The sequence below is a fragment of the Typopeltis vanoorti genome, chromosome 21 (genome assembly GCF_054136105.1).
Source record: "Typopeltis vanoorti isolate ZY-2024b chromosome 21, IOZ_Tvanoo_1.0, whole genome shotgun sequence".
NCBI classification, from domain to species: Eukaryota; Metazoa; Arthropoda; class Arachnida; order Uropygi; family Thelyphonidae; genus Typopeltis; species Typopeltis vanoorti.
In genome coordinates this window covers 28,151,451-28,178,296 of record NC_143569.1, presented here as the reverse complement: position 1 = coordinate 28,178,296, position 26,846 = coordinate 28,151,451, and the positions used below count along the sequence as shown (strand labels likewise).

Sequence of the window (26,846 nt, the reverse complement as noted above, 5' to 3'; positions counted from 1 at the left end):
GGGGAAGTAGCTTGAGAACCACGATTGTTATTCCATCTGGACCCGGAGCCGTTTTGTTATTTAGTTTTTTTAAGATCTCATATATTTCTGTTGGTGACACGGATTTGTAGTTGGATTGGAGTGAGGCATTTTGAGTTATTTTACGCACTTGGATGTGAATTTTACTTATGAAATTTATATCTGTATTGATATAATTGGAGCTGCATTGTTTTTCTAAACTGTCAGCAAATGCTTCAGCTTTTTCCTCGTCGTTGTAGACAATATTAAATTCACCTTGGATTGGAGGAAGTGTAAAACGCTTTGAACGGAGTGATTTCATCATTTTCCATATTGATTGATCCTCTGTGTTTAATTGGCGAATTTTGTTATTCCAGAGTTGGTTACGGTGGTCCTTTAGGGTATATCGAACCTGGTTTGTTGCTTTATTGACTGCTTGATTATCCGCTGGGTCCATTGTTCTCTGATATTGTCTTCTTAATCTGTTTTTCTCTTGGATAAGACGTTTTATATCCTGTGGAAGTTTATTTGATGGTGTACATTTGGTTATATTTGTTACCCGTGTTATAGCTGAATTGACAACTTATAGTCCTTATAAGGATGGCTTAAAGGGTCGAAGCAAGAATGCTTTTCATCTTCCCCGTTATCTGTAGAGGACAGTGTAGGGATAAAGTGTTATTGAGCTATTAAAGCTCTGATCATGGCAGGAGGTTAACAGCAATAGCTGAGTTTCAGAACTTCATTAGCTACAGCATTGCCATCCATTACCCTCCAAGGGTCATCATTGACAACTTATCCTTATAGTCCTTATAAGGACTGGCTTAAAGGGGCGAAGCAAGAATGCTTTTTATCTTCCCCGTTATCTGTAGAGGACAGTATAGGGATAAGGCGTTATTGAGCTATTAAAGCTCTGATCATGGCAGGAGGTTAACAGCAATAGCCGAGCCTCAGTTAGAATTTCATTGGCTACAGCATTGCCATCCATTACCCTCCAAGGGTATGGTGGTTCTCACCTCATTGACAACTCTATTGCAAGTTATATTATTATAAATACTTTATTTAAGATATATTTTGGTGTACATTATTAGCCACTGGATAAATTAGAAATTTTTTACTTTAATAATTTCCATAAACCTAATAATTTATAAAAGATAACGCATGAACCACTTCAGTATTATGAAATTTATAAACTGAGTGGCCTCAGAATTACTGATATTGCCAGAGAGTTTGGAATTGCACATAGCGTTGTATTCAGACTCTGGGCAGCATTTCAAACCAATGGATTGTATTCCAAATATTTGCTGAGAGGTCACTCTACCACGGCGCATGAAGACAGATTTTTGGTTATAACAGCAAAATGTAATCGACGAACCATGGCAGGTCAACTTGCAAGTTTGCTCCATTCAAACACAGGTAAACGGATATCTCGTCCAAATGTGGCAAGACGTCTGCTACAAGTAGGCTTATACGCCCGAAGGCCTGTAATCTGTGTCGCTTTATCCGCAGCTCATCGCAGAGCACGTTTTCAGTGGTGTTGTATTCATAAAAATTGGAGAAGACAGCAATGGGCTAATGTACTCTTCACAGATGAGAGCCGTTTTAGTATTTCCTCTGATTCTAGACGACATTTGATTTGGCGTGAAAGTGGTACTGCTTACCATCGCGAGAATGTTATTGAAAGGGATAGATACGGAGGTTCTGGGGTCATTGTGTGGGGAGACATTATGCTTAATTCACGTTGATAATGTTTTGAGGATAACCATTTAGTGATGGATCTATCATGAAGATATTGGACGTTATCTCTATTATAGATCCAATCATCACTTTGCACAGAAACTGAGCATTATACATATTCTAAAAAAAAACAGAACCAAAAATACCATCACAGAGGAAAAGGACTCACTTGCTGAGCTTATATCAAAAACTCTATCACTAAATGGCTATCCTCAAAACATCATCAACAAAATTCTCTATAGAAACAACCTCTCACGACTCAATATCGTCATACCCTATGCTGGCTCAATCTCCACCAAAATAGCAAGAATCATGAAGCCTTTTAACATCAGAGTTGTTTTTAAACTTACCACAACTATAAGACAGTTATTAAGATCCCCCTAAGGATAGCGTCGCTTTCTACAAATATGCAGGCGTTTATAGCATACCATGTATGTGTGGACTCACCTATATAGGCCAAGCTTCAAAAACCCTAGAAATTCGTAACATGTCGGAGATGTCAGCCATAATAGAACAGACACCTCAGGGTTAGCTCATCATTTCTCAACTTCAAAACATTTAATAGATTGGGATAACAGTTCTATGCCATATATCGAAGAGGAGAACCTTTAAAGAAGCTACAGTAGTCCTAAGAACAGGAAATAACCTCAATAGAAACCAGGGAATGATATTAAAAGACATGTGGAAAAATCTGTTAAAATCATTAAGTTTAGCAGAACTAAATTACGCAGAAAATTATAAAACGCGACTTAATAACAATAACTAAGTCTTCACGCCTTATGCGTGTGATGTCACGCGTTCTCTCCAATTTATCTAACTGTGTTTAAACCGTTACTTCATTCTTTTGTTTTTTTTTGCATTTGATACTAGCATAACCTTTCTCGTCTTGACAAAGTTAGACAGTTACAGCTAGCGAAACTAGTAGACGATTATGTATAAATGTTTTATTAAATCCATGGTCTTAAAAATCTAATAGTTCGTTTCAATCTTAATGAAAAGGACCAAATAATAACTTTCAGTAAGCACTGTATTAATTCCTTAACTACCTTCTTTAGGAAATTTGTAGCTTTTACCAAAAACGTACTGAAATTTAATTTGTACAAAATATGTAACACGTTTTATGTCCGCAGACATGAAATTTTTCATATACAGATAAAAATGTAGTTCATTCTTAGCTTTTGGACACCAGTGTATATGCGATGCGCATTGTTCAGTTTTACTCTAATGTGTTAAGCTATATGCACTGCATCCTATAGCTGTTCATAGCATTAATAGATGATTGTGTAAATTTTAAGAATAAAGTTAATATTAAGTGGAATATTCTTTAGGAAATGTTTAAATATAATGAAATTTTATAGTCTTTTACTTGAATTTGAATAAATTGCATAAATAATATCTATTGCTAAAAATGCACCCGATTTTTTGTATTTTACTTATTGATTTTTATTTGCATATTTATGTAAAACAATTATATAATGTAATACAAAATGATAATTAAGCAGTTATTATTTAAATTAAAATTAAAAAAGTTTAAAATGGAAATCTTCGCTAACATGTTAGCGAGAATTTCCATTTTAAAGGATACCCCCCCCCCAAAAAAAGGCTCTCGTATTGATATAGTTTCATTTACTCGTCATGCAAACAGATGACAGCATTATATGAAATGCGTTTTTAATGTATATGATTATATTATAAATATCAGTAGCTGCTAAGTTTTTTTTTTGTTGTTGTTTGTTTGTTTTGTAAGTTCTACGTGTCACGCACGTATTCAATGTCCTCTCTTTCTCATTAAAAATGCACATTTCAGTTAATTCATTTTTGCCAATAGCTACTTAAAAACTTCACAAGATGGTTCAAGATATAGAATTGCAAATATTTCCCTTCTGTGTATTGTACGTCGACTACAATATATCCAAAGGGCAAAAAATAATATGATAAACCGAGTTTCCTTCAGGCCTGAATAAGCAGAGAAGAGAAAACTTCAGATCACTCTGGCAACCCACTCTAGTTGGTCGTCAGAGTTCCATGCAAAAGACAACGGGCGACCCCATTGTTGTTCGTTCACTGACTTCAGAAGATGTCGGTGTTTTCGTCGGTATCCTCCGAAGTAGTTCTAGACAAGCTGAGTAGCAAACATACCACTTTGACTCACTTTTACATCCGAAAGCTCACGCTTTTCTTTGTATACGGGGATCGAAGATTTCTGGTGTTCATTCAGTTACCTCTCGTGTTTTCCAAACCGCGACTTTAACTTTGTGGATTGAAAAAAAAATAAAAAGTGAAGGAGGGGGGGGTTGCAAGTTGACAAACATATTTTTGAAGATTTCAAAGTTTGTTTAAGAAAAAGGAATCGAACTTTGTTGTAAACTCTTGAACAAAGTGCAGGAAAAAATATCGCGGAGAGTAAAGAGTAATTGTCTTGTGTATAACAATACTAATGGGAACAATTTTCGATATGTATTGTTGATAATTGTAATGCATGATTCACTTTTCTTGTATAAAAAATAGCAATTTGGATCACGGAGGAAAAAAAGGAATATATTGCTTTTGATTCAGATAAATACTATATATATATATATATATATATATTCAATTAGAAACTGTGTAATAAATAATATAATATAATATAATATATATAACTTTATATTATGTATGGGCTGTGCGGCTGTATGCAAACATATTTGAATTCTCGAAAGAAACAAAGACAAAGAACTTTTTTTTTCTTTGTAAATGATAATACTAATTTATTCATAGTTATTGTATATAAAAAAGGGTGTAACAATTCTTTTTTATATATTTCAGTAATTATACTTAAAATTTAATTGTTTAATAATAAAATTAGCTAAATATATTATTTTCAATGACTTACTTATTTTAAAAATCAAAAATATTTTAATAAAAAGAAAAAGAATGCTATGAAAATGTTCCAAGAAAACAAAACTATTACTCGCTTTTGTTCGAAGTATCTGGTAGTTCAGTGTGTACAATCGCTTTTATTTATTTTATTTATATTTTTGTTGACGTTGTTTTTTCTATATGCATTCCAGCATTCTTAATTCTTCTGGGTAAAGGAATTACAACGTCATTTATAGTCCAACGTGCCCATTTTACCACCCCAAATTCTACGAAATGCAAATCCTAAATTGTAAACGGAAATTCATTCCTCGCGAGATTAACCGAACGACCAGGATTGTTGGAACCCCGTGTATAATAGAATCATAAAAACGAACGTCATTTCATGCAACTTTGGCAATTTGCCAAAGATCTTTGTGGCACCAATACTTCAGAGACATAAACAATAAATGAATGTGTTAAATGAGCTTCAGTTCTCTCTTTTTCAATGCCACGATTGAAACATCTCAAATTTTAAAACAAAATTTTCGTTAACTTTTACGATATTTGTGGCTTTGTTTCATTTTGGCACAAGACAAATTATAGAGAAACATACCAGTGAATTTTTCACAAAGTTTTTCAACGGAATTTGCTGTACTAAATGTATTTTGACATGCTTTATTTACGATTAAGGTCAGCTAGCATTGACACAAATACTATTGTTAAAAGAAAAAATAGCTCTGTATTTTGTTTATTTCCATTTTCGGCTATCCTCAATATTTCCATGAAAAATGTCTTTTATAAAATTCCTATTCGCCACTAAACATATTGACTTCCTCGACGAATCCTTTACAAAATTTACGCTTGAATAAAATATCGCTAAAATAGTTAGAGCTAAGCTTGTTATCAGGAGCTGGCGGCTGGGTAGCAGTTTGCTTTTCAAGAGGCGTCCAACATAAGATGCAATATGTATTGAGGAGATAGGAGTTAAGCTTGCCCTAAAGAAATCGGAAAATTTAATCGCTTTGTGATCTCTATATCATCTAGTTTCATGCATCTTAATCAATGCAACGCCAACGTGATGTTAGAAACAAAATGTGATTAAATCACGGTGTATTCAATCTGAATATGCCTTGAATTACGTTATTATGAGTTTCATTTATTAAATCGAAACTTAAGTGGATATATTCCGTTTTATGCTTTCTATGAATGTATTTTCCAGAATACCCAACATTAATTTGAGAAGAGAAATTATAAGAATAACAACCTCTAGTTTATTCAACTATCCCCCACCCACCCCCTCTTCCATCGTAGAGTTGACGTGGTTTGGAAAAAGTTCTCCAAGTTTTATACTTGGGGTTTAGAATTTTGTTATCGAGTGAAGATGACATATAGGATTTCTGTTAGAGTATTTTAGCCTTTTTTTCAACTAAGGTCATATATCAATGTTAGGATTCGTCCATGTTTCATTTGTCTGAGAGACATGAATCTTGTAGCAAACCAAGGTCCGAATCAGTACTGAAAGCACTTTCCTCCGTTATGTGTTATTCTCTGGTGGCACTTATCATAACGGGAACAAGACGAAGTACCCGCGGTCGGAATAGAATGAGAGAGAAAGAAAGAAAATCTTGGCAAAAATGCTGCTAGTATACGCTGAATATTTGAGTAAAGATAACCGCCATATATTGTTGCATGACTGGATATTTAATAATATTCACTTCTGTGATTGTATTGCAGTCGCCAATATTCGTATCAATTGTGACGTAACAAATAATTGCACTCGTTAATTATGAAATGCTAGATTTCAGATATGAATAGGTTTGTTGTAAAAAATAGTATTACATTGGCGATTGAAATGTACAACGAGCGGGCACGAAATTATTCTTGTCGTACAGGTTATTAATATTACTTATTTTACTATAGAATTTCAAACTACTTAATGTTTATTTTTTATTGATTGCTATTAGCTTTTATTAGACTAAACTCACTGCGATCTATAAGAAGAATAATTGTTAATTGCTAATTTTGAGCCTCATAAGAATTTTTTTCTAGGATCGTTTTCATAATAATAAACTTTTAATTATGATATCCGTAAAAATACCATAAATAATTATAATCAGGTATTTTTCACACGTGGTTTTATAAATAGCGTACTGCAACAAGAACGCTTTGGCACTTTGGTTATTATTATATCTAAATTGCCAAGATAACAATTTATTATTTTAGCTATATATTATTTTTTATAATAATATATAGCTTTTATAGTTCTTCTAATAATATATAGTTCATAATAATATATAGCTTTTATAGCATTATAAACTGGACCCTTGGTCCAGTTTATAATGAAATTTGTTCTTTTCAAATTGGCTTTTCGTTTCGTTTTGCAAGGCATTAAGATTTACCAAAGTACATTCTTTTACATGTTAAGCTATTAATATTAATAGACAAAAAATGAAATTACAGTATATATATTTTTTTTGTGGTAAAATGCGATAAGAACAAATGCCACAATTTTATTTTTCATCGATTAACAGTTTATCACAGCACAGTAAAACAAAATGAACATGTTCAATTCACTACGCATAAGTTCTTAAAAGAACTGGGCGATCGACTGAGTCCTTGACTCTTTATCCCGTCATCTGAATGAAGAAAATCTGTTATGGATGGGTGTTCTTGAGCTAAAAGCTCTAGTCATGGCTAGGTTCATTGGCTACAGCATTGCTATTCGCTACCCTGATTAGTAAGTAAAGGGTAAAATCTCAAAAAATCGGACGATCTCTAGGCCACTCCATAGTGGGCGAAAGACCGTCCATGTCTCAGCGTTGGTTCCACTCATTGACGGCCGCCCCGTCCAAGCACCCCGACGGGCTCCCCGGTTAAGCAGAACCGCTCAGCGTTGGTTCCACTCAGTGTCGGCCGCCCCGTTCAAGCACCCCAACGGGCTCCCCGACTCCTGAGCAGAACCGCTCAAATTCCGAGGAAAATAATTCACCGACAAGAACCCCTCAGCGGGCCCTGCCGGAGAACACCTTCCCCGGAGACTCAAGGTGCTCCCTTAAGGCAAAAACCCTAAGGGAGCGAACTCAAAAACTCATCACCCAGGATAACAGCAACAGCCGAACCTCAGTTTACTTCCTTGGTTCAGCATTGCTATTTGTTACCCTGGAAGTCCTAAAAAGGACTGGATATCCACTAGGCATAAATTAGACAAAGGTCTTTGTTCTATAAAAGTCATATCAATATAAAGCTGGTGTATTTCTAAAACTTGTTATTTTGTAAAAAAAATTTAGAATTTATTCAATTTTTAAAAATTATTCAATTAAATATATAACTTTATTTTGTATTTTATATATTTAAGTTTAAATTATATTACATTTTTGTATTTTTTACAAATATGATGAGACTATTTTAAAACGACACAATAATTAATGTGTATATGACTGACAACTAGCTATCGCTCTGGCTAAAAGCAATCGAGCATTTAGCGTTTCTATTCTTTTGTGTAGTCGCTGCACTACTGTTACTTTATACCCGAAAATGAAAATCTCTATTCGCTGATAACAGGCAGACACGATGTTTCCCTTGAGTCTCATACGTCACGAACACAGAAAAGAAACTCTCCCGTCCCAAATACTAAGCAAGGCAAACTGCTGAACATGGAAATGTGCCAAGCCGATGATCCATGACAGTTCATAAATAAGACAACGAATCTCTGCTCTTTCGCTAGTATTCCAGCAGAATATTCAAGTAGGAAGCACGTCGCCTAGCTATTCGAGCAATGACCAAGATTAATGATGTACTTGCTCTGGTGATACCAAAGGCGTTCGTTTTCGATAGTGGAGGCTCCGTTTTTTTTTTATTGTTAAGTCTTGAATATTTAATATACTTCTATATGTGCACGCGCCTAGGTCTACAAATGAATTGCAATTTAGTCGGTAAAGACATCTTCCGAGGCAACAACCGTATTTCAAAAATTAATAACAGTTAAGATTGATTATTTCAAGCTGCGTTGAAAGACAGAACGTAGTTTTTCTTTATCTCAAATTGGGAGTTAAGGTATTAGGATAAAAAATCTTTTTTATATGAATGGAAATGAGTACACTGCATACACATAAAAAAAAGCATTTCTGGTAGATCTTCCAGTTATGGGAAAGATCTAATCCCCTTATTTGTCATAGTTTGTCAATAGCAGAGAGGAGTTGCAACTCTGAAAGATAGATGTGAAAGTGAGATAAAGCTAGTGGAACAATTTCGATGGCTAACACAGCGAACAGAGCATTTGTTTAAAGGTGATATGAAATATGGTATTAAGGCTGACTTCAATAAATAGAAAATGATAGCAGGAGTGATTTATGACGAAAAGATCAGAATGAAAAGTACATATGAGGAAATTAGACCCCAATGTTGTGTGTAGCAGAGATATGAACCTCGATAAGAATTATAAAGACCAAAAGAATCGATCAGAAACTCTATGCAAATCAAACTGGAAGAAAATATTGAACGGATCGCACGCTAACGATAAAGATGAAAATAGCCACCGTTATAAAAATAACCAAAACATGTATGTAGTGCAAAATTGTTAATTGAAAAATTTCAAATAGTAAATCCACATTTTGAAAAATGACTAACGCCATCAACCTAAACAGTGTAAATTTGTGACAGCCCTTTACAAACGTAATTGTATACATAAATACGAAAATTCTGATATGTATATTAAATATTAATAAATAATATAGAAAATAAAACTGCCCTATCCTAGCCTAACTATAGGAATTGGCATAGGTATATGTATATAATAAATTAAAAAAATATCGTTATTGGTAATTTATATAATATTTATACAAGGTGGCTCCTACGTCAGGGAACATGCCGTAGAAAGGGCCTGACTTTGTGAAGCAACTCCATAAGCTTTTTAACATCACCAATTTTTTTTTTTTTTTTTATTTTAGATATGTAAAACGACATCACGTAAATACCTTTCATTTTCGGCTTCACGGCTTTCCATGAGCCACAGTGTATAATCATAAACACTAATAATAAATAATATAATATAAAATCGTAATGGAAATATAAGTTCAAATATTTTTATTTTTTTGGCTCAATGGGCGAAGCAAGAATGCTTTTCATCTTCCCCGTTATCTGTAGAGGACAGTGTAGGGATAAGGTGTTATTGAGCTATTAAAGCTCTGATCATGGCATAAAGGTAAAAGTAATAGCCGAGCCTCAGTTAAAACTTCCTTGGCTACAGCGTTGCCATCCATTACCTTCCTTGGGTACCCATTTTAGTCGCCTCGTACGACATGCATGGGCTGGTATGTAAGTAAAGCCCTCTCTAAAAATTAAGACGATCCCCCTTGGACCACTCCCTAAGGGTGGCCGAAATATCGTCCAACTCAGCATTGGTTCCACTCAGTGACGCGCCCCCCCCACCACTGAGCAGCCCCGCTCATATTCCAGGGAAAAAGCATCCACCGACAAGGTCCTTCACGGGACACGCCGGAGAACACCCACCCCAGAGACTCAAAATTCCAGGACAACTCCCCCGAAATATGCCCCCCTCACCGGGAGCAAAATTCCGGAAGAAACCTAAGAGAGCGAAACTCTGCGTCCCATTTTAGTCACCTCTTACAACATGGATGGGCTACATTGGCGCGATTCTTATCCCGGCCACCACACGGGATAAGAATCGTAAAGGGTAACAGCAATAGCCGAGCCTCAGTTACTACTTCATTGGCTACAGCATTGCCATCCATTACCCTCCAAGGGTATTAATCACCGCATCTCACGGTCGATTCATCCCAACTCCCCATCGCACAATTCAAAATCTTAAAAGAACTGGACGATCCACCGAGTCCTGGACTCTTTATCCCGTCATCTGAATGTAAGAAAATCTGTGTGGATGGAGTGTTATTGAGCTAAAAAGCTATAGTCATGGCTGGGTAACGGCAATAGCCGAGCCTCAGTTAAAACTTCATTGGTTACACAGCATTGCCATTTGTTACCCTGTGTTTAAGTAAAGGGTAAAATCTCAAAAAATCAGACGATCTCTAGGCCACTCATTCGTGGGCGAATGAGTGGCCTAGAGATCCGCTCATTCCGAAGAAAATAATTCACCGACAAGAACCCCTCAGCGGGCCGTGCCGGAGAACACTTTCCCCGGAGACTCAAATTGCTCCCTTAAGGCAAAAACCCTAAGAGAGCGAACTCTCGAAACTCAGCAGGATAACAGCAACAGCCGAACCTCAGTTAAACTTCATTGGTTCAGCATTGTCATTCGTTACCCTGATTAGTAAGTAAAGGGTAAAATCTCAAAAAATCGGACGACCTCTAGGCCACTCCATAGTGGGCGAAAGACCGTCCATATCTCAGCGTTGGTTCCACTCAGTGACGGGCTCCCCGACCACTGAGCAGAACCGCTCAAATTCCGAGGGAAATAATTCACCGGCAAGAACCCCTCAGCGGGCCGTGCCGGAGAACACCTTCCCCGGAGACTCAAAGTGCTCCCTTAAAGCAAAAACCTTAAGAGAGCGAACTCAAAAACTCATCACCCAGGATAACAGCAACAGCCGAACCTCAGTTTACTTCCTCAGTTCAGCATTGCTAATTGTTACCCTGAAAGGCCTAAAAAGGACTTTTTTGAATATGCACAATTCAAAATATTGAACGCAAAATCTATATAAGTTCTCCGATCTTAAATTATATTAAGGTGGCTTTTGTATTATATAAAAATTATAGAAAAATATCTAAAAAACCTAGACAATTTTGTATTTTTCAAAGTATATTTAAAAGTTAATACATGTTATATAAATTTTATTTTATAATTCAAAGTAAAAAATTTGATTAAAGAAATACAATTATTGCTTGTGAAATGATAATGGCTAACGGTCTTTTGGTAGAACTTCAACCCGCTCTTCAACCAACAGGCTGTGGCTATGATACTATTAAATGGCGTTAGGTGGCATATATAATCCAATTAAATTGTCTTTCTCAATCTAATTCTAGTATCCCACCTAGCGGGTTTCTTTGCGATAAATCACATGGTGCAGTGCAAATGGATACTTAAAAAAAGGGGGGGATGCATTTTCTTTCTTAGCTCACAATTGATAAAAGTGAAGAAAACACTCTTCTATTGATTTTGCGAGGCATCAGCGACCTTAATTATTCAACTATTCACTTTTCTTTATTCAAATTTCGACCTTTTATTTCCACTTATTTCCATCTATCTATATATATACAGTATATATATAAAAAGCTCAAGTGCAATTGCTTACGGGTATGTTTGTGTGTGTGTGCGTGCTCATCAAAAGGAATTATCTTCGATTGCCTAGGTGACCGAGTTTAGTCTTAAGGCTTCCAAAGTCGTTACCAAAGGCTTTCCTGCGTCGTTCGAACTACCCATTACCTACCACAGAGATGGGCTTGGTTCAAATTTCCACAGTTTTTTTTTATGTCTTTTCTTTTACAGGTTACTTCCTCTCTTTCATATGACTTGCAGCTCCTTTGTGTCATTACATTTCCCGAGGGACAATTTCCTTCACCAATACGCCAAACGATGCTTTTTCCTTCAATTTTTTTTTTAAACAAGGTTTAAACAAAGGCTCTTTCAAGAGCCGTCAATTTAGAGATTACAGGCTCCAGAAAATGTTGATGTCTCTAATATTTGGTCTGCTATTTTCGTAGACTTTTTTTGCGAGTTTTACTGAGTCGAAACGTCAGATCAAATAACAATAGATACCGAACTTGTCCGCAATTTTTGGATGGCTATTAGTCACTCGATTGACAATATAATAGTTTGAAACTCGATACGATAATAGCTTTTTTTGATTACATATAACAAATCCTTATAAGGACTGCTTAAAGGGGCAAAGCAAGAATGCTTTTCATATTCCCCGTTATCTGTAGGGATAAGGTGTTATTGAGCTATTAAAGCTCTGATAATGGCAGGAGGGTAACAGCAATAGCCGAGCCTCAGTTAGAACTTCATTGGCTACAGCATTGCCATCCATTACCCTCCCTGGGTATTGATCAGCGCATCTCACGGTCCTTATTCGCCTAAAAGAAATCCTTATCCTTATAAGGACTGGCTTAAAGGGGCGAAGCAAGAATGCTTTTCATCTTCCTCGTTATCTGTAGAGGACAGTGTAGGGATAAGGTGTTATTGAGCTACTAAAGCTCTGATCATGGCAGGAGGGTAACAGCAATAGCCGAACCTCAGCTAGAGCTGCTACAGCATTGCCATCCATTACCCTCCAAGAGTATTTTCTTAATAGTTTATATTAGGTTTTCCAATATCATATATTAAGGTGTCTTTCAAATTATACAAAAAAAGTATAAAAATATCTAAATAACATAAACAGTTTTGTATTTTGTCAAAGTATATTTAAATGTTCATGCGTGTTATATAAACTTTATTTCAAAATTCAAAGAAAAAAACGATTAATCAATTATACATAGAATTAGCATTTTATCAGTATTTATTGTTTCTGAATACTAAACTGCAAAAATTAAGAATTAATCATTTGGTTAGTTTCTCGTTAATTATTCGTGGCGCAGTAATTTTGCTATCGATTTATATTTAGCAAATTAGTTTATTAAAATTAAAAAGTTAATTTAACTGAGTTACTTTTCCTGAAGAACGAAATGTATTGGCACAGAAAAAAAAATCGACAAAAATAACTCTAATGCAAATAGACCTTACTGATGCAAAATCGAACTCATATAGAGTGCATTATAATCCTAAAACTTCTGGTAGATTAATCCACGTGCAGTTGCTTTTAATTACCACCATGACAATACAGTATATTTTTCTTTTTTCATCTTGCAATTGCTTCAGTTTCTTTGAAACTTCGAGTGAAATTAAATATGCTAATGAATAATAGTAATTGAAGGTGGAGAAATTAACTTTCCTGTTTTTTTTTTTATTTTTGTTTTTTTTTCTTCTTCCAAACAAATGTTAATCAGTTTTGCAAGCTCCACAGAGTAACATATGAATAATTCAAATTAACTATAGCCTTAAGGTATTGGTTAGCACGTGCGTGTGAGTCTATTTTTATTTTAATTTGCAGTGCAAACGTCTTGTAATTAAAATGTTAATAGAGACAGATTTTGGCGAAGTCTTGTAAAAAGGTCGTATATAAAACCGATTTCTATTTTTTTTTTCAGTGTGAAGTTGTACATGATGAATATAAAGAAGATTCACGAGTGGCTTATATCTAATTGGAAATATTCACCATTATAAAGAAATCAAGTCATCTATACCTAATATACAAAAAGCCGTTTCAAATTATGTTTATGATGTATTTACTACTGCGGTTATAACAAGACAAAATGCATTTATCAATGTATTTAGACATCCTTTGTTTATGTAAATAAATCAGATGGTGATTTTATTATTATAAGGCTTCAATCCGTTGTTTAAATTTTCTTCTTTTTAATTTAAGAACTTCGCTCAACAAGAGTATGGATATCGCACAAACATATTAATCTTCCCATTTGTATTATTAACATAAATGTTCGGATAAATTTAAATTATGAGAAAATGTCTCAGTTATTAAATTCATCTTTCATTTTGGTCCCGATTCAAATTCTCCGTGCTGGGCTCTGAAACGAATATTTCTGAGAAACGTTTAGTTCTTAAGAACCAATTTTAGATGCACAAGAACCGTTGTTATATCCGTTAAAACCTGTCCTTGTTGCTATATGATCAAGTTTGGATCAAGTTAGAGGTCACCGGAATAGACTGTCCTCGAGCTTTATCCATTGTGATGTCAATTATGCCTTTAGAAGTCACGTACAACTATCAGCTGTTCTGCAGAGTTCCTAGCACAAGACTAAGACGTCGCAATCTTTGCCGTTCGATTAAAATCACCAGAACTTCAACAAATTGTCCTTTTGTAGCAGGGTTGCCAGATTGGCCACCCAAATTTAAAAAATGTGACACTTTTTTGAACTCTGGGGCCATGAAAAAATCAGTTTGGCCATTTATGCAAATATGGCCACTAATTTGGCCATTTTTACAAAGATTTCAAATCATATGCATTATTTACTTAGTTTAATATTGTTGTCGCATTGTAAGGCTAGCTGTTGGTACCCCTTTACGCGGCGTTTGGTTGGCGGTGACGCGCTTGATGCAAATTGACTGTTACTGAAAATGTTTGTTCGATGACGTCATAATGAGCTTTTGGTAGCTGGTTTATAGTTTGTTACTATGACTCCCTCAATAACACCAAACATGCTTCAGCTTCATTCTGTACTTGTATAAAACAAGTACACAAAGCTCCCGCTCGCTATTGTTGCTATAAACTTGATCCAATTCTGTTGATAAATACCACCAAACACGATGCAGCTTCGTTTTGTACTCGTATAAAACACGTACGCAACAGCCATACCAGCTTGGGTCCATGTCTGTTTTGATCGTCTCTAGTTAGTTACGGCGTAGACTTTGTGTTGCAAGTGTTGTTCCGTTGCGTGATATCAGACATTTGGTACTCTTTGGTGATAGTTCTATCTCATAAGCATTCATACTGGAATATTTTGCATAAACTTTACCCGCATTGTGACAATATGCAAGTAATATGTTCAATTTCGTAAGAATTGTAATTAAGTGATTTTAGTATAATTAATAAAAAAATTTTTAATATCGTTTATAAACTCAATTTTATCTTTATCTTGCTTTTATTTGTGTTATTTTCCCTTTACCAGATTGATGTTTGCTGTTCCAGATTAGTATTTGTACTACAAATTTTGTAGTACTATTATCTATAATTTGTTTTTTGTTTCTTCATTTTCTGAATTCAGATTTTTTTTGTTTTTTTCAAGCCCTTTAAAATGCCTAAGTACAAAAGTGATAATAGAGGTGGAAGAAAATATAAAAAAGAGTGGGAAGTAAAATATTTGTGGCTGAAATCTTCTGATGATGGACAACATGCGTATTGCAAAACTAACGTGCTGCCAAAACTTTATAACATATCTGTTCACGAAAAATCAAAGAAACACCAATATAAATCTCCCAGTATATCACAAACAACTCTAGATAAAGTCATCAAACCGTCCATGAATGACCAGGAAAACTAAGCAGAAATAGAACTTAGCCTTGCAATAGCATGCCGTTCCTCAATTCGTGCTGTAGATCATATAGGTGTTAAGAAACATTACCAAAATAGTGTTCTTGGTGGCATTAAACTGCACAGAACCAAATGTATTGCAATTATAGAAAATGTAATTGCTGCTTTATTGAAAGAGCAACTGAAGCATGATTTAGAAGGTAGAAAGTATGTATTACTAGTAGATGAATCTACAGATATTGCAATACAAAAGCATTTGTGCATAGTTCTTAGATTTTTTTGCAATGAAAGAAATAAAATTCACTCAGCTTTCTTGGGTCTTATACCTGTTGTAGAGACAACAGCGGAGGTTTTATTTAATAAAATTTCAGAAGTGTTAGCTTCATATAATCAAACTCTTAAGAACTGTATTGGGTTTGCTAGTGATGGTGATGCTGCTATGGTTGGAAGTAACAATTCCCTGTGGACTAGGATTAGAAATGAAAATCCGAACTGTATTCAAATGAAGTGCATTTGCCACTCTCTGGCAATTTGTATACAGCATGCATTTTCAAAGCTGCCATCCAATGTTGGATTCATTTTGACTGAAATTCCTTCGTGGTTTTCAAATAGCAATATGAGAAGAGAAGATTTAAGGCTCTTTTTGAAATGATGAATTCAGCAGTTGAAGATGACCAGGAACGAGATGCACCCCTTCCATTTATGAAATTGTCCAAGACAAGGAGGTAAAGTCTTCAATAATATACTGCTAAATTGGGAGGAATTAATTGCTTACTTCACCTGCTGTGAACAATCTGTAGGTTAGGATATAAGGCATGGTTGATAAAAGAGATGTTACAAGACAGGATGAATTATTTTTACTTTGTATTTGCTACTCCCATTGTTAAAGAGTTCGAAAGGCTTAAAATTTTGTTCCAGCAAACCTATGCTGATCCTTACGCTCTTGCCAAAGAACTGCCCACACACTGAGATAGTCTTTATCAAAGGCTGTACAACGAAGATGGAACATGCAAAATAGTAGAAAATGTAGACTTTGGAATTAAATTTGATCAAGAAATTAGGACGTACTTGATCAGCTTTAGCACTTCTCCTAATATGGAACAAGAAAATAATAAAATAAAGTCTGTGAAATTTAGGTGCCAAGCCATGCTTCAAGAATCGTTGAATCATGTGAACAAGCGGCTCCCTGAGTCAGCTGATATATTTAAAAGGTCTGTCACTTTTAAATCCTACTGTTATTCTAAGCCAAACAGAAAAGGGAAAGTTTCTGATCTGTCATTTTTCCACCTAATAAACGATGTTGATGTAGTCGAAGACCAATACAGAAAAATTAGCGCCTTGTTGCGTGGAATGAAGAAGAAAACTTCACACAAGATGGAATCCCTGAGGAAGCTTTAGAATTTTGGCAAGCAGTATCCAAACAATAATTTTAAAGAACTGTCGAATTATGCCCTAACACGCCTTATCCTGCCAGCAAGTAACGCAATAGTTGAACGAATTTTTTCTTATGTAACATCTATCAAAACTAAACCCAGAAACAGGATGCAAATTAAACTGCTGGATTCAATTGTAAGAATCCGTTCATTCTTAAGCGATAACAATAAGTGCTGCCAAAACTTTAAATGTACTCCCGAAATGCTACAAATGCAAAACAGCAAAACCCCTTTACGACTCGACTCAGAAAAAGAAGAACAAGATATTCAATATCTTGAGGAAGTGCTGTCAAATTAACAATTGAGTTTCACTGTAAGTATTTTAAGTTTAATTAAAAGTATTTTTGATGACATGTAATCGAATATATAGGCATTATTTATGCACACCTAATTGTTGGTATGTTAATTCACACAATTCAATCATTTTGTATATTTGGCCATATTTTTGGCCTTTTCCAAAGTGGCCATTTTTGCTTTAAATTTTGGCCATAAGTTGTTGTGTTCATATGGCAACCCAGTAGTTCCTGAAAATGGTATGATTGAAGGCCGGAAAGGATTGCAATCGGTAAATCCGAATAAATTCATTTAGTCGGTAAACCTCGACGAACAATAATGTAATTACCGTACGCAAAAGATGAAAAAAAATTTAAACGTGCTTTCTCATTTTGTGAAAAGAACTTAATAAATAATAACAATTATGACTCTTCTTTTTTTGCAGATTTTCCCACTTAAGCAGGATCGCTGTTTGTACTGAGTCTCCTCCCCAACCTCCTATCTTGGGCTGTATCCACATCCAAGTTCTTCATCCTCAAGTCCTCCTCCACCATCTCCCTTCATCTCTTCTTTGGCCGTCCGCGCTTCCTCTTCCCCTGCACATCCATCTACATGACCTTTCTTCCCACATACTCTTCCTCCCTCCTCATCACATGACCAAACCATCTCAACCATGCCTCCTGTATCTTTGCTCCTAAGTTCGTAACTTTCACCGTTCCCCTTACATAGTGATTTCTTAGACGATACTTTCTGGTCACACCACACATCCACCTAAGCATTCTCATCTCCGCTACCTCCATCCTGCTGATGTTAGTTTTCCTCAGGGCCACAGTTTCCGAAGCATACGTCATAGCTGGTCTCACTACTGCCCTGTAGATTTCTTCCTTTAGAATGATCGGCACCATCTTATCGCATAGCACTCCAGCCATCTCTCTCTCTCCAGTTCATCCATCCTGCTTGTATCCTGCATGCCACTTCCTTCTCAGCCTCACCATCCTCTTTCATTGTGGAACCTAAGTATCTAAAGCCACTGACCTTCCTGACGCCATTTCCTTCCAGCTCCAGATCTGTCTCCTGGCTGCCATCTACTTTGCAACACATATACTCTGTCTTACTTCTGCTCAGTCTCATATCTCTCTCTCTTCCAGTACTTTCTTCCACCTTTCCAGTTTATCTGCCACTTTTTCTCTTGATTCGGCAATTATAATTATTAATTGTCTTTAATCTATTTCATAAGGATTCCACGTTCGGATAAATTCGAATTGTTTGCCAGTGAATCACTTGGATTGATTTATATTAATGTATTTATCAAACTGCCAAGTTCTGATATTCCGATGCGACTGCAAAAAAAATAAATAAATAAAGCCGGAAAACACCCTCGATCATACTCATTTCTAAATTTTATTAATACGATGCTAATTAGTTATATTATTAGTAACTTCATGCTTTGGTTTTCATTCGGCTGATGTTTTGATGAAGAGCCTTAAAACTCACTTTTTGGTAAACTATTTTATTCTCAGAATTGTGATTTAAATACTTCTTCGGCATTTAAATGTATTCCGTCAAAGATTATCCATTTATTTAAATGCAAATATATTGGATTTAGTTTCGACCTCTGAAGTTGACTTTTCCTAAGCGTTTCTATCTTTAAAAAATGCCAGACTTACAAAACATTCTAGGGTTAACTGCTAGTATTAATTTGCGTACTTTAAAATTAAGGTATTTGAATGCCTAAAGGACACGTCCCAGAGTTTTAAAAGAAAATTACTCGTTTGAATGTCACAGGGATGTTCAAACATTGTAGTTAAGCCTTGAGTTTCTCATTTACATCTCTGTTGTATCATTCTAGTGTTCAGTGCCCAGGAAATAACATCGGGATACATTATGTAAGGCAACGAAACGTGCTAATACAATAGAGAGAGAGAGAGAGAGAGAGAGAGAGAGAGAAAAAGTATTTAATTTCGTAGTTGTTAGAAGTAGCGTTGTCCCTACCAAATAATAACATCTGGTTATGGTAGTGTTTTCACATGTAAACTTTGTTTCGTTTTTTTTAAACAGTTGGGATTAAATAAGTATTTGTGCTGTGTTTAATAAATAAATAAATATTTGAATACAAGGAAAACAAAAAGTATACGATGTTCGCTCCGAAAGCTAATATATAAAAGACTGCCTTTTTTTAAAGTAAAATATGCAAGAAGCGGTGATGCTACAGAGAGCTTCGTTTACATGCAAAACATAATTCGACAGAAAATTAGTTAGAAATAACAAACTAAAGGGCGACGATGAAGGGAAAAAAGTAAGTGAGTTGCAAATGACAAGAAAAGATAGAATATTGCATAATAGAGAGTGAGAAAATTACAGGTGGGATGGAAAGGAATAGGTAGCGCTGCAGGGGAAAGAAAAAAGAAATAGCTGATAGAGATAATTCAGCTAGAGAGAAAGAAAGAGCTAGTTACCCAGAGGAGTAGAGACTGCTTGACAGACAGCGCAAGAGAATGGGGGGGGAGAATGTTAATACAAGAGTGAGAAAATCATAGGAGAGGATATATTTCCATTTTGAGAGAGAGAGAACCAAGAAAAAAAAATACCGACATATAAAATAATGAAAGATAAGGGGGGAAGTACGCATGCTAGATAAAGAAAGAATAACGAGAGAGAGGAATGGCATTATATATAGGGAGTTATAGAGAGAAATATAACATCGTAGAGGTGAAGAGAGAGAGAAAATGTGATAGTGATGTAGGGTAAGAAAACGAAAGTATTAATACTAGGTAAGATTTATTCAAGGAAAGGTATTAATGGACAGAAAGTATTCTATAGAATAAATAGAAAAAGAAAGGATAAGAGAGTGATTGAATAGAGCGAAGAGAATGCTTCAAAATGAGAGAATGTTAGATAAAAGTAATGATCAGAAACGAAGAAGGACATAATAGTGAAGTTGTGCTCCAGAAGGAGTGACAGAGAAAAAAATGAAAGCCTGACAAAGGGAAAAGAAGAGATTTATTATGGTATAGAAAGATAATAAATGCTTGCTTGCGTTTATGTGTATAGGAGAAATAGAGAGAGAGAAAAAACAGGGATGACACTTCACCATCTGTTCCGTTGATACTCTTCAATCCCGTAATCGTATTTAATTTTTCCCTTACATATTTATCAACCTAAATTGAATTGCTGAATTAGAAAAATTGCAGTTAGTACAACGATCTAGTTCATGCATAGTGATCTTCTTTATAACATATTCAACGTCCTTAGACTCACTTCATAACACCGAGATACGCAATACGTTATTGCTACGTATAATTATCGCATACGGTTACATGGAAAAGATGTTAAGGACAATCCATTTCCTCAATTTTAAAGTTGACTACAATATAGTAATGATTGATCCAAATTTCTCGGAGACATTAGGTACTCTCTTAATCTGATATTCGTACTCCACCCTAGTTAGTCCTAAATATTCTATTCTATCTATACAAATGAATAAAAAATATAATAAGCTGACATATAATAATAACTATGTTGTCCGCAAATTACTACTGAATGTAAACATATTCGTATTTTACTTCTGCTTGTTCTTCACATCTTTTCTGCAACTGAAGATCATCTTATTTCTTTCACTATTTTATTTAAGGATGAGCAAGTGATGCAGTTATCTCTTACTCGTCATATTCAGCTGTCTGAGAAATAATTGTGCCTTCCAAGAAGATATACAATTTCAAGAAAATGAGTGTACATCGAAAAGACACTTAACTGATCTTGTCTATCCCAGAAAACAAATGCTTATCTGATTATCCTCACTTCGTACTCGCTAAAGAAGTCTTCTGATGAATAGCGTGTGTGTCTGCACTTTTAAAAAAGACAAAGACAGAAGAATTAGCACAACGAAAAACTAATAGTAACCCTAAAACATATGAAAATGTGTCTGTCGAGTATAATATTGCTGGCCTGGTTGGCCGACTGGTGACCTTGTCCGCTGTCCAGCCAAGAGTTTGCGGGTTTGAATACCCCCCGTGAGCATGGATGTTTGTGATTGTCCTACAAACTTTGTGTGGGAAAGGGAATCTGTCCCTGTCACTTATTCTCGCAGAAGACATCATTGCCCAAACCATGTGAGGTACGACAGTGACCATACGGACGTCAAATGTGAAAGTTTTATTTATTTATTCAGTATAATATATTATTAATTTATTTAATAATTATAATTAATCTATCAAATACGGCTAGAAAATCAGAATATAGATAATCCGATGCGAGATAATCGACAATGAATTTTATAGCCATAGTAACACCCAAGTTAACATTGCAAGTTTGCCTTCACTTCAAATAAAATCAGTTTTTATTTTTTATTTTTTTAAAATTATTTTCTTTACAAAGACGTTTCTATTAAATGCTGTCTGTAATTCGATTTTAGTGCTCTTTCCTTTACAGCCGAAGATCAGAATAACATCATAAATCAAACCGGATAAAGGATTTAAACTTTTTTCCTGTTGCGTGTTTTTTTGTAATCCGTTTTCCTGTTGACTGAGATAAAGTTTGTTTAGACAAGAAAAACATACGGACGTAGTTCGGAAGAGATTTTACGAACAAGAAAACACGATGAAATACAGTTATCAACTGTGTCTCATATAATTTACTTAGCAGCAGAAAATAAATAAAAGAATTCTGTAATCTAATGTCAATCTAGGACACTACTTCAAAGATGTCTTTACCTTCGCCCAAAAAGGAAAAAAAAAGAAGAAAGAAACGCTATCTTCTCGAAACAGGAAAGCTATCAAAGAAATTCAAGAAATGAATAGACACACTCACTTTTGTACTCTACTTATATACATTGGCCTCCTTATGGACAGTTGTATTTCGTGCAGTGGCCAGCAGCCAATTTTTTTTATTCTTTTTCTTTTACTTGATAATTCATCTTTTAAAAAAAAAGTTCCTTTTTTGAGTTCTTGACGTAGGAAGATTTATAAAGAAGTGCAAAAAATTATTCTGTCAACATAAGTTCGTATTAGTAGTTGACCCAAAAGTAGCTTTTATGTCAAATAAAATGAAGTGGATATCTCCAAGGATTTTGTGTATTAAAAATAATGTACAACAAAGATTCAACAAAGATTTTTGATTTAACAAATTCTGTGTTTCCAGTACGTTTAGAATATCTATCACATAACGAAGTTTTTATGACCAATTATGGTTAAAATAATTAAGAAACCGAAAGATCCTGTCATTGTTTTCTATTTATCACTCACTATTTAATAATTGTAAAGCCTTCGTAGTTCAGTCGGTATAGAACCTAGGTTTTTTCTACCCTTTGTTCGGAAAGACCCGGGTTCGATTCCCGTCCAAGACGTGATGAACATTTATCTGGTCTCTTTCGACTAAAGGTTAGTTAGCCGGTCTCATACTGAGGTGGAGGGTTTTACCTCCCGGAAACTCGAGCTTTTCGTTCCCCAGAAGACGCATCTACAAACATAGGCCACACCAGGAGGCACAGGGCTAACCACCTCATCCTCGAGATGGTCGCGGTTGGGAAGCCCGAAAGAACCTCAATGTTTCATGAAAATCTTAAGACATTTCATAATTATCTATAAGATGTGTAATCCGAATATTTCGAAAATTGATCACTAGAAGGCAGACCCTGTGAGTTATAAGATAGAAAAAGAAAAGAAAGAAAAAAAAACTTTGTGAAATATTATGGGTTAATGGCTACAACTCGGAAACCAAACAGAAATCTATTCAGTAAGTTCATTGTCTTAAAGCATATTCGCTGTTTTTTTTTTTGTTGTTTTTTTTTGTCGAGGATCTGCCAGACGCTGAATCAAACATTTTATCAAGAATATAAGCGATATTTCTCCATTATTATAATGTTTTGAATGCCAAGATGAATGCAATAATCGGAGCACAACTTAGATATCCCTTTAATGTAATCCATAATCTATACTTAATCCAGGTGTAGCACCTTCAAACCTTTCTAGAGTTCCTACAAAAGATAAGTTATTTTAAGGTGTAAAAGAGATTTAATAGACATCTCTGATAATACAGAATAATGCCCCTTGAATGAAGTTCTGACATGTAAGAACCAGTGGAATCTTTTCATCAAAAAATGGAGGAGACGACCTTCGATAGTGGCAATTGCATAAGTAAATTCTTCATAAATAAATTACCGAAATATTTGATAATATATCACTTCATAGCACGCATCAATTATTTTGTTCAGTGTTTCTGTACATATTGAACGTTATTAATAGCATGAAACTCTGCAGTGCAAGAAAGACCGAGATAAACTTACAGACACCTTGTGAACGGCAATCCGAAGGTGGCTCTTTGCGACGTAAAACGATTACGACAGCGACCACAATAGTGATGACGACAACCACAACAGCAGCACATACAATTGGCACGAGCACAGCAGGATCACGGAGAAAAGAAGCAGGGCTGGAACTGGATGAAGCTAATGGCGGAACCGTAGCTAAAAAGAAAAAAAAGTTTTGAAACGAACGTCGTTCAGTTCCTGGACTTTAATAACAGTAAAAAATGGTCATAAAAATAAATCACTTGCTACAATGATGTCGTATATTGCACGACTGAGGCAAAAAATTCTAAGCAAATACTTATTTGAATTTTGAAATGCATAACATTCGTTGACATAATCACATGAATAAGTGTTGATAAATTTTAGAATTACATATAGAAAATATAGGTGGAAAATTTATAACCACATCTATCCCATAATCGAATCCCATCGACCAGTTAGTAACTAATAAATTTAAACTTATCTCTTAATTGGTTACTAATTTGTTAGCTTTGAACTCACTAATTACAGTTGGCTTTTGGCCATTTCAAAACTAATACATTTTTCAAGCTTGTCGTTTAATAAATCAAATCGCATTTAGGCCATAGTAAGCGAATATAAATCACTTTAGGGAATTAGGATCTATTACAACGAACCACTTTTAGACCATCGTACCTGACTGTAATCATATTTAGGCCACTGGATGCTAATCAATTACATGTATAGTTACTCATTGAATTTGTATTAAGTTAGATCGCATTTAGGACTCCTCTTTTTTATTAGTAACTGAGCTTACGTATCATTGAGTGACATAAACTTTTATCTTTTCCCAGATGGGGTATTGTGACAGTCGTGCAATGTAATTAATGAGTACAGAAACCCCACCGGACTTACCAATTCATGTCGTCCATTGACTTTACTTGGAGGTCATTAAGTTGCACATTTACATTACTTTCATTTCAAGTTTCTTTTCTTTACTACTTTAGGCTTTTATTATTGTTTGGTCCCTTAAAATACTTTTGCGTAAGTTTCCTTGAGGGTAACGTTTCAAGTGAGACACCGCGGATTTCAACTGTCTCCGAGATGAATGTCGACAAGGGTTAACTACTGATTTTCCCGCCCTACAATACTTGGAGGTAATTACAAAGAATTGATTACTTACAGTCTCAGCAAAGAACAACAAGAAAACGACGAGGTTTGGGTATTGAAGTTTGCAAAAGGAGATTGCTTTGGGAACAAAGACCTTCACTTTGCTTAATGCACCTTAGTATTGTGCTAGAAGCGTCTGTTACAAAAGAGTTCTCGTGTTGACACTGCAGCTGGACCTAGCGTATACGCTCTCTCTAAAAGACTACGTGCTACATAGGAAATAAATTCCCGGATATCATTCATTGTTATAGGTGACTTTTTTTTTTTTTTTTTTGGCTCGTGATCAATTGTTAGAGATAATCACATTCATTGGTATTATAACAAGTGAGTTTCTGAAACTAATTATTAACCGGGCTTCATTTCTCTTTTCTTATCGCAAGTACTGACGATTTTCATTATTTTAATAGTTCCTGTGCAATTTCATCGCTTTTCTACGAACACCAACCATCTGATTATTAATGAAGAGCTTCTTCCTTAGCGGAATTTTACTTGCTATGTATAATTTATTATCCATTTTAATTGAGTATGCATAGCGTAATGGAATGAAACCCTAAAAATATGGTGTTTGTAGGATCATGTTTAAATACGGATTATATTTGTGCAAAATAGAATCAGTTGCACAAGGTGATTGAATGAGTTACGAATTATGACTTCGTCTGATCACATCTAAGGCCGATTTACGAGGCCATCACTCTTCTAGAGTCGATTTCATAATTTCGACTATAGGATATACCGGAAACTACTGCAGATAGAAGTTCCATGTTAGTAATTCCATCTCTTATTTACTAGCTGTTATGCAGTAGCAGATATTGTTTATTATCATTTTCTCAATATCACAGGCTATACTTTTAATACTTTCCATTAATAATTATAACACTTATTAATCGACGTAACTATATTAGTCGTGAAAATAGATCGTGTCTATAAAAACGTTGTTTTTCAAGTTCTGATAGTTTGAGACTGATATAATGTTTATAATTTATGCGTAATATATTAGAAAGTTAATATTTTTTTCTTAAATCATCGAGAACTAATATATTTCATGCAGTTATATAAAATAATTTTAATAATTTTATAATTTTACTAATATTTTAAGAACATAGTATATATACATCTAAATATTTAAATCATGATATTGCATTAAACAAACTTTACGAAGTTTCTCGCATGTTGTGGCTGATTAATCGACCGTGAGATGAGGGGATTAATACCCTTGGAGGGTAATGGATGGCAATGCTGTAACCAATGAAGTTCTAACTGAGGTGCGGCTATTGCTGTCACCCTCCTGCCATGATCAGAGCTTTAATAGCTGAATAACATCTTATCCCTACACTGTCCTCTACAGATAACGGGGAAGATGAAAAGCATTCTTGCTTTGCCGCCTTTAAGCCAGTCCTTATAAGGACTTGCATGTTGTTAAGAAACTTCAAACAAAGTGCAAATTCTTTTGATTAATACTTTTCGATGTGGATCCTATAATTAGAGCCTCCGTAGCTTAGTCTGTATAGACGAAGCCCTTTAGAATCGATTCCCGCCCAAGACGCGAGGAACTTTATGTGGTCTCTTTCGACAAAAAGTGAGTTATCCGGTCTCATATGACCGTAGAGGGGGGGGGGGAGATTTCGTTCCCCAGAATAGGCAAACCTTCCCTGTGAACACCATCTACAACCATACCCCCTCTCCCCAACGCCAGACTCCGCGACAAGCCGGTTGGCGTTTCGCATAATCATGGCAGACTTTGCACCAAACGGGATAAAAGCGCTACAAAAGATGATGATGATGATCTTGGTCTTATAATTAATTTAACTACACGTTACCGGGAGAGAAGTACCTTGAACAATGCATACTCAATTAAAATGAATAATAAATTATACATCCATTCTATTTATAGTATAAGGAATGTAATGCAATATTAGCATTAATTTACTTGATTACAAAAAACATAATTTTATGAATTACGGAAATATTACGGAAATAAGGGAATTATTACATCATTCAAATTATTTAATTAGTATATATTATCAAATTATTTAAATTTTATATGCATTAAAATAAAATAATTTTTTATTAATATGCATTACG

At 35.0% G+C, this 26,846-nt stretch overlaps 1 protein-coding gene across 1 annotated transcript in view; it reads right to left on the bottom strand.

Annotated features, from left to right (window-relative positions):
• LOC150094687 (cell adhesion molecule Dscam1-like) overlaps positions 1-26,846 on the bottom strand; it is a 380,080-nt gene that overhangs the window by 55,920 nt on the left and 297,314 nt on the right. The window contains exon 21 of the mRNA XM_090411630.1: positions 23,613-23,792. Within this exon, the coding sequence (XP_090267756.1) occupies positions 23,613-23,792 (180 nt within the window). The remainder of the gene's footprint in view (positions 1-23,612; positions 23,793-26,846) is intronic.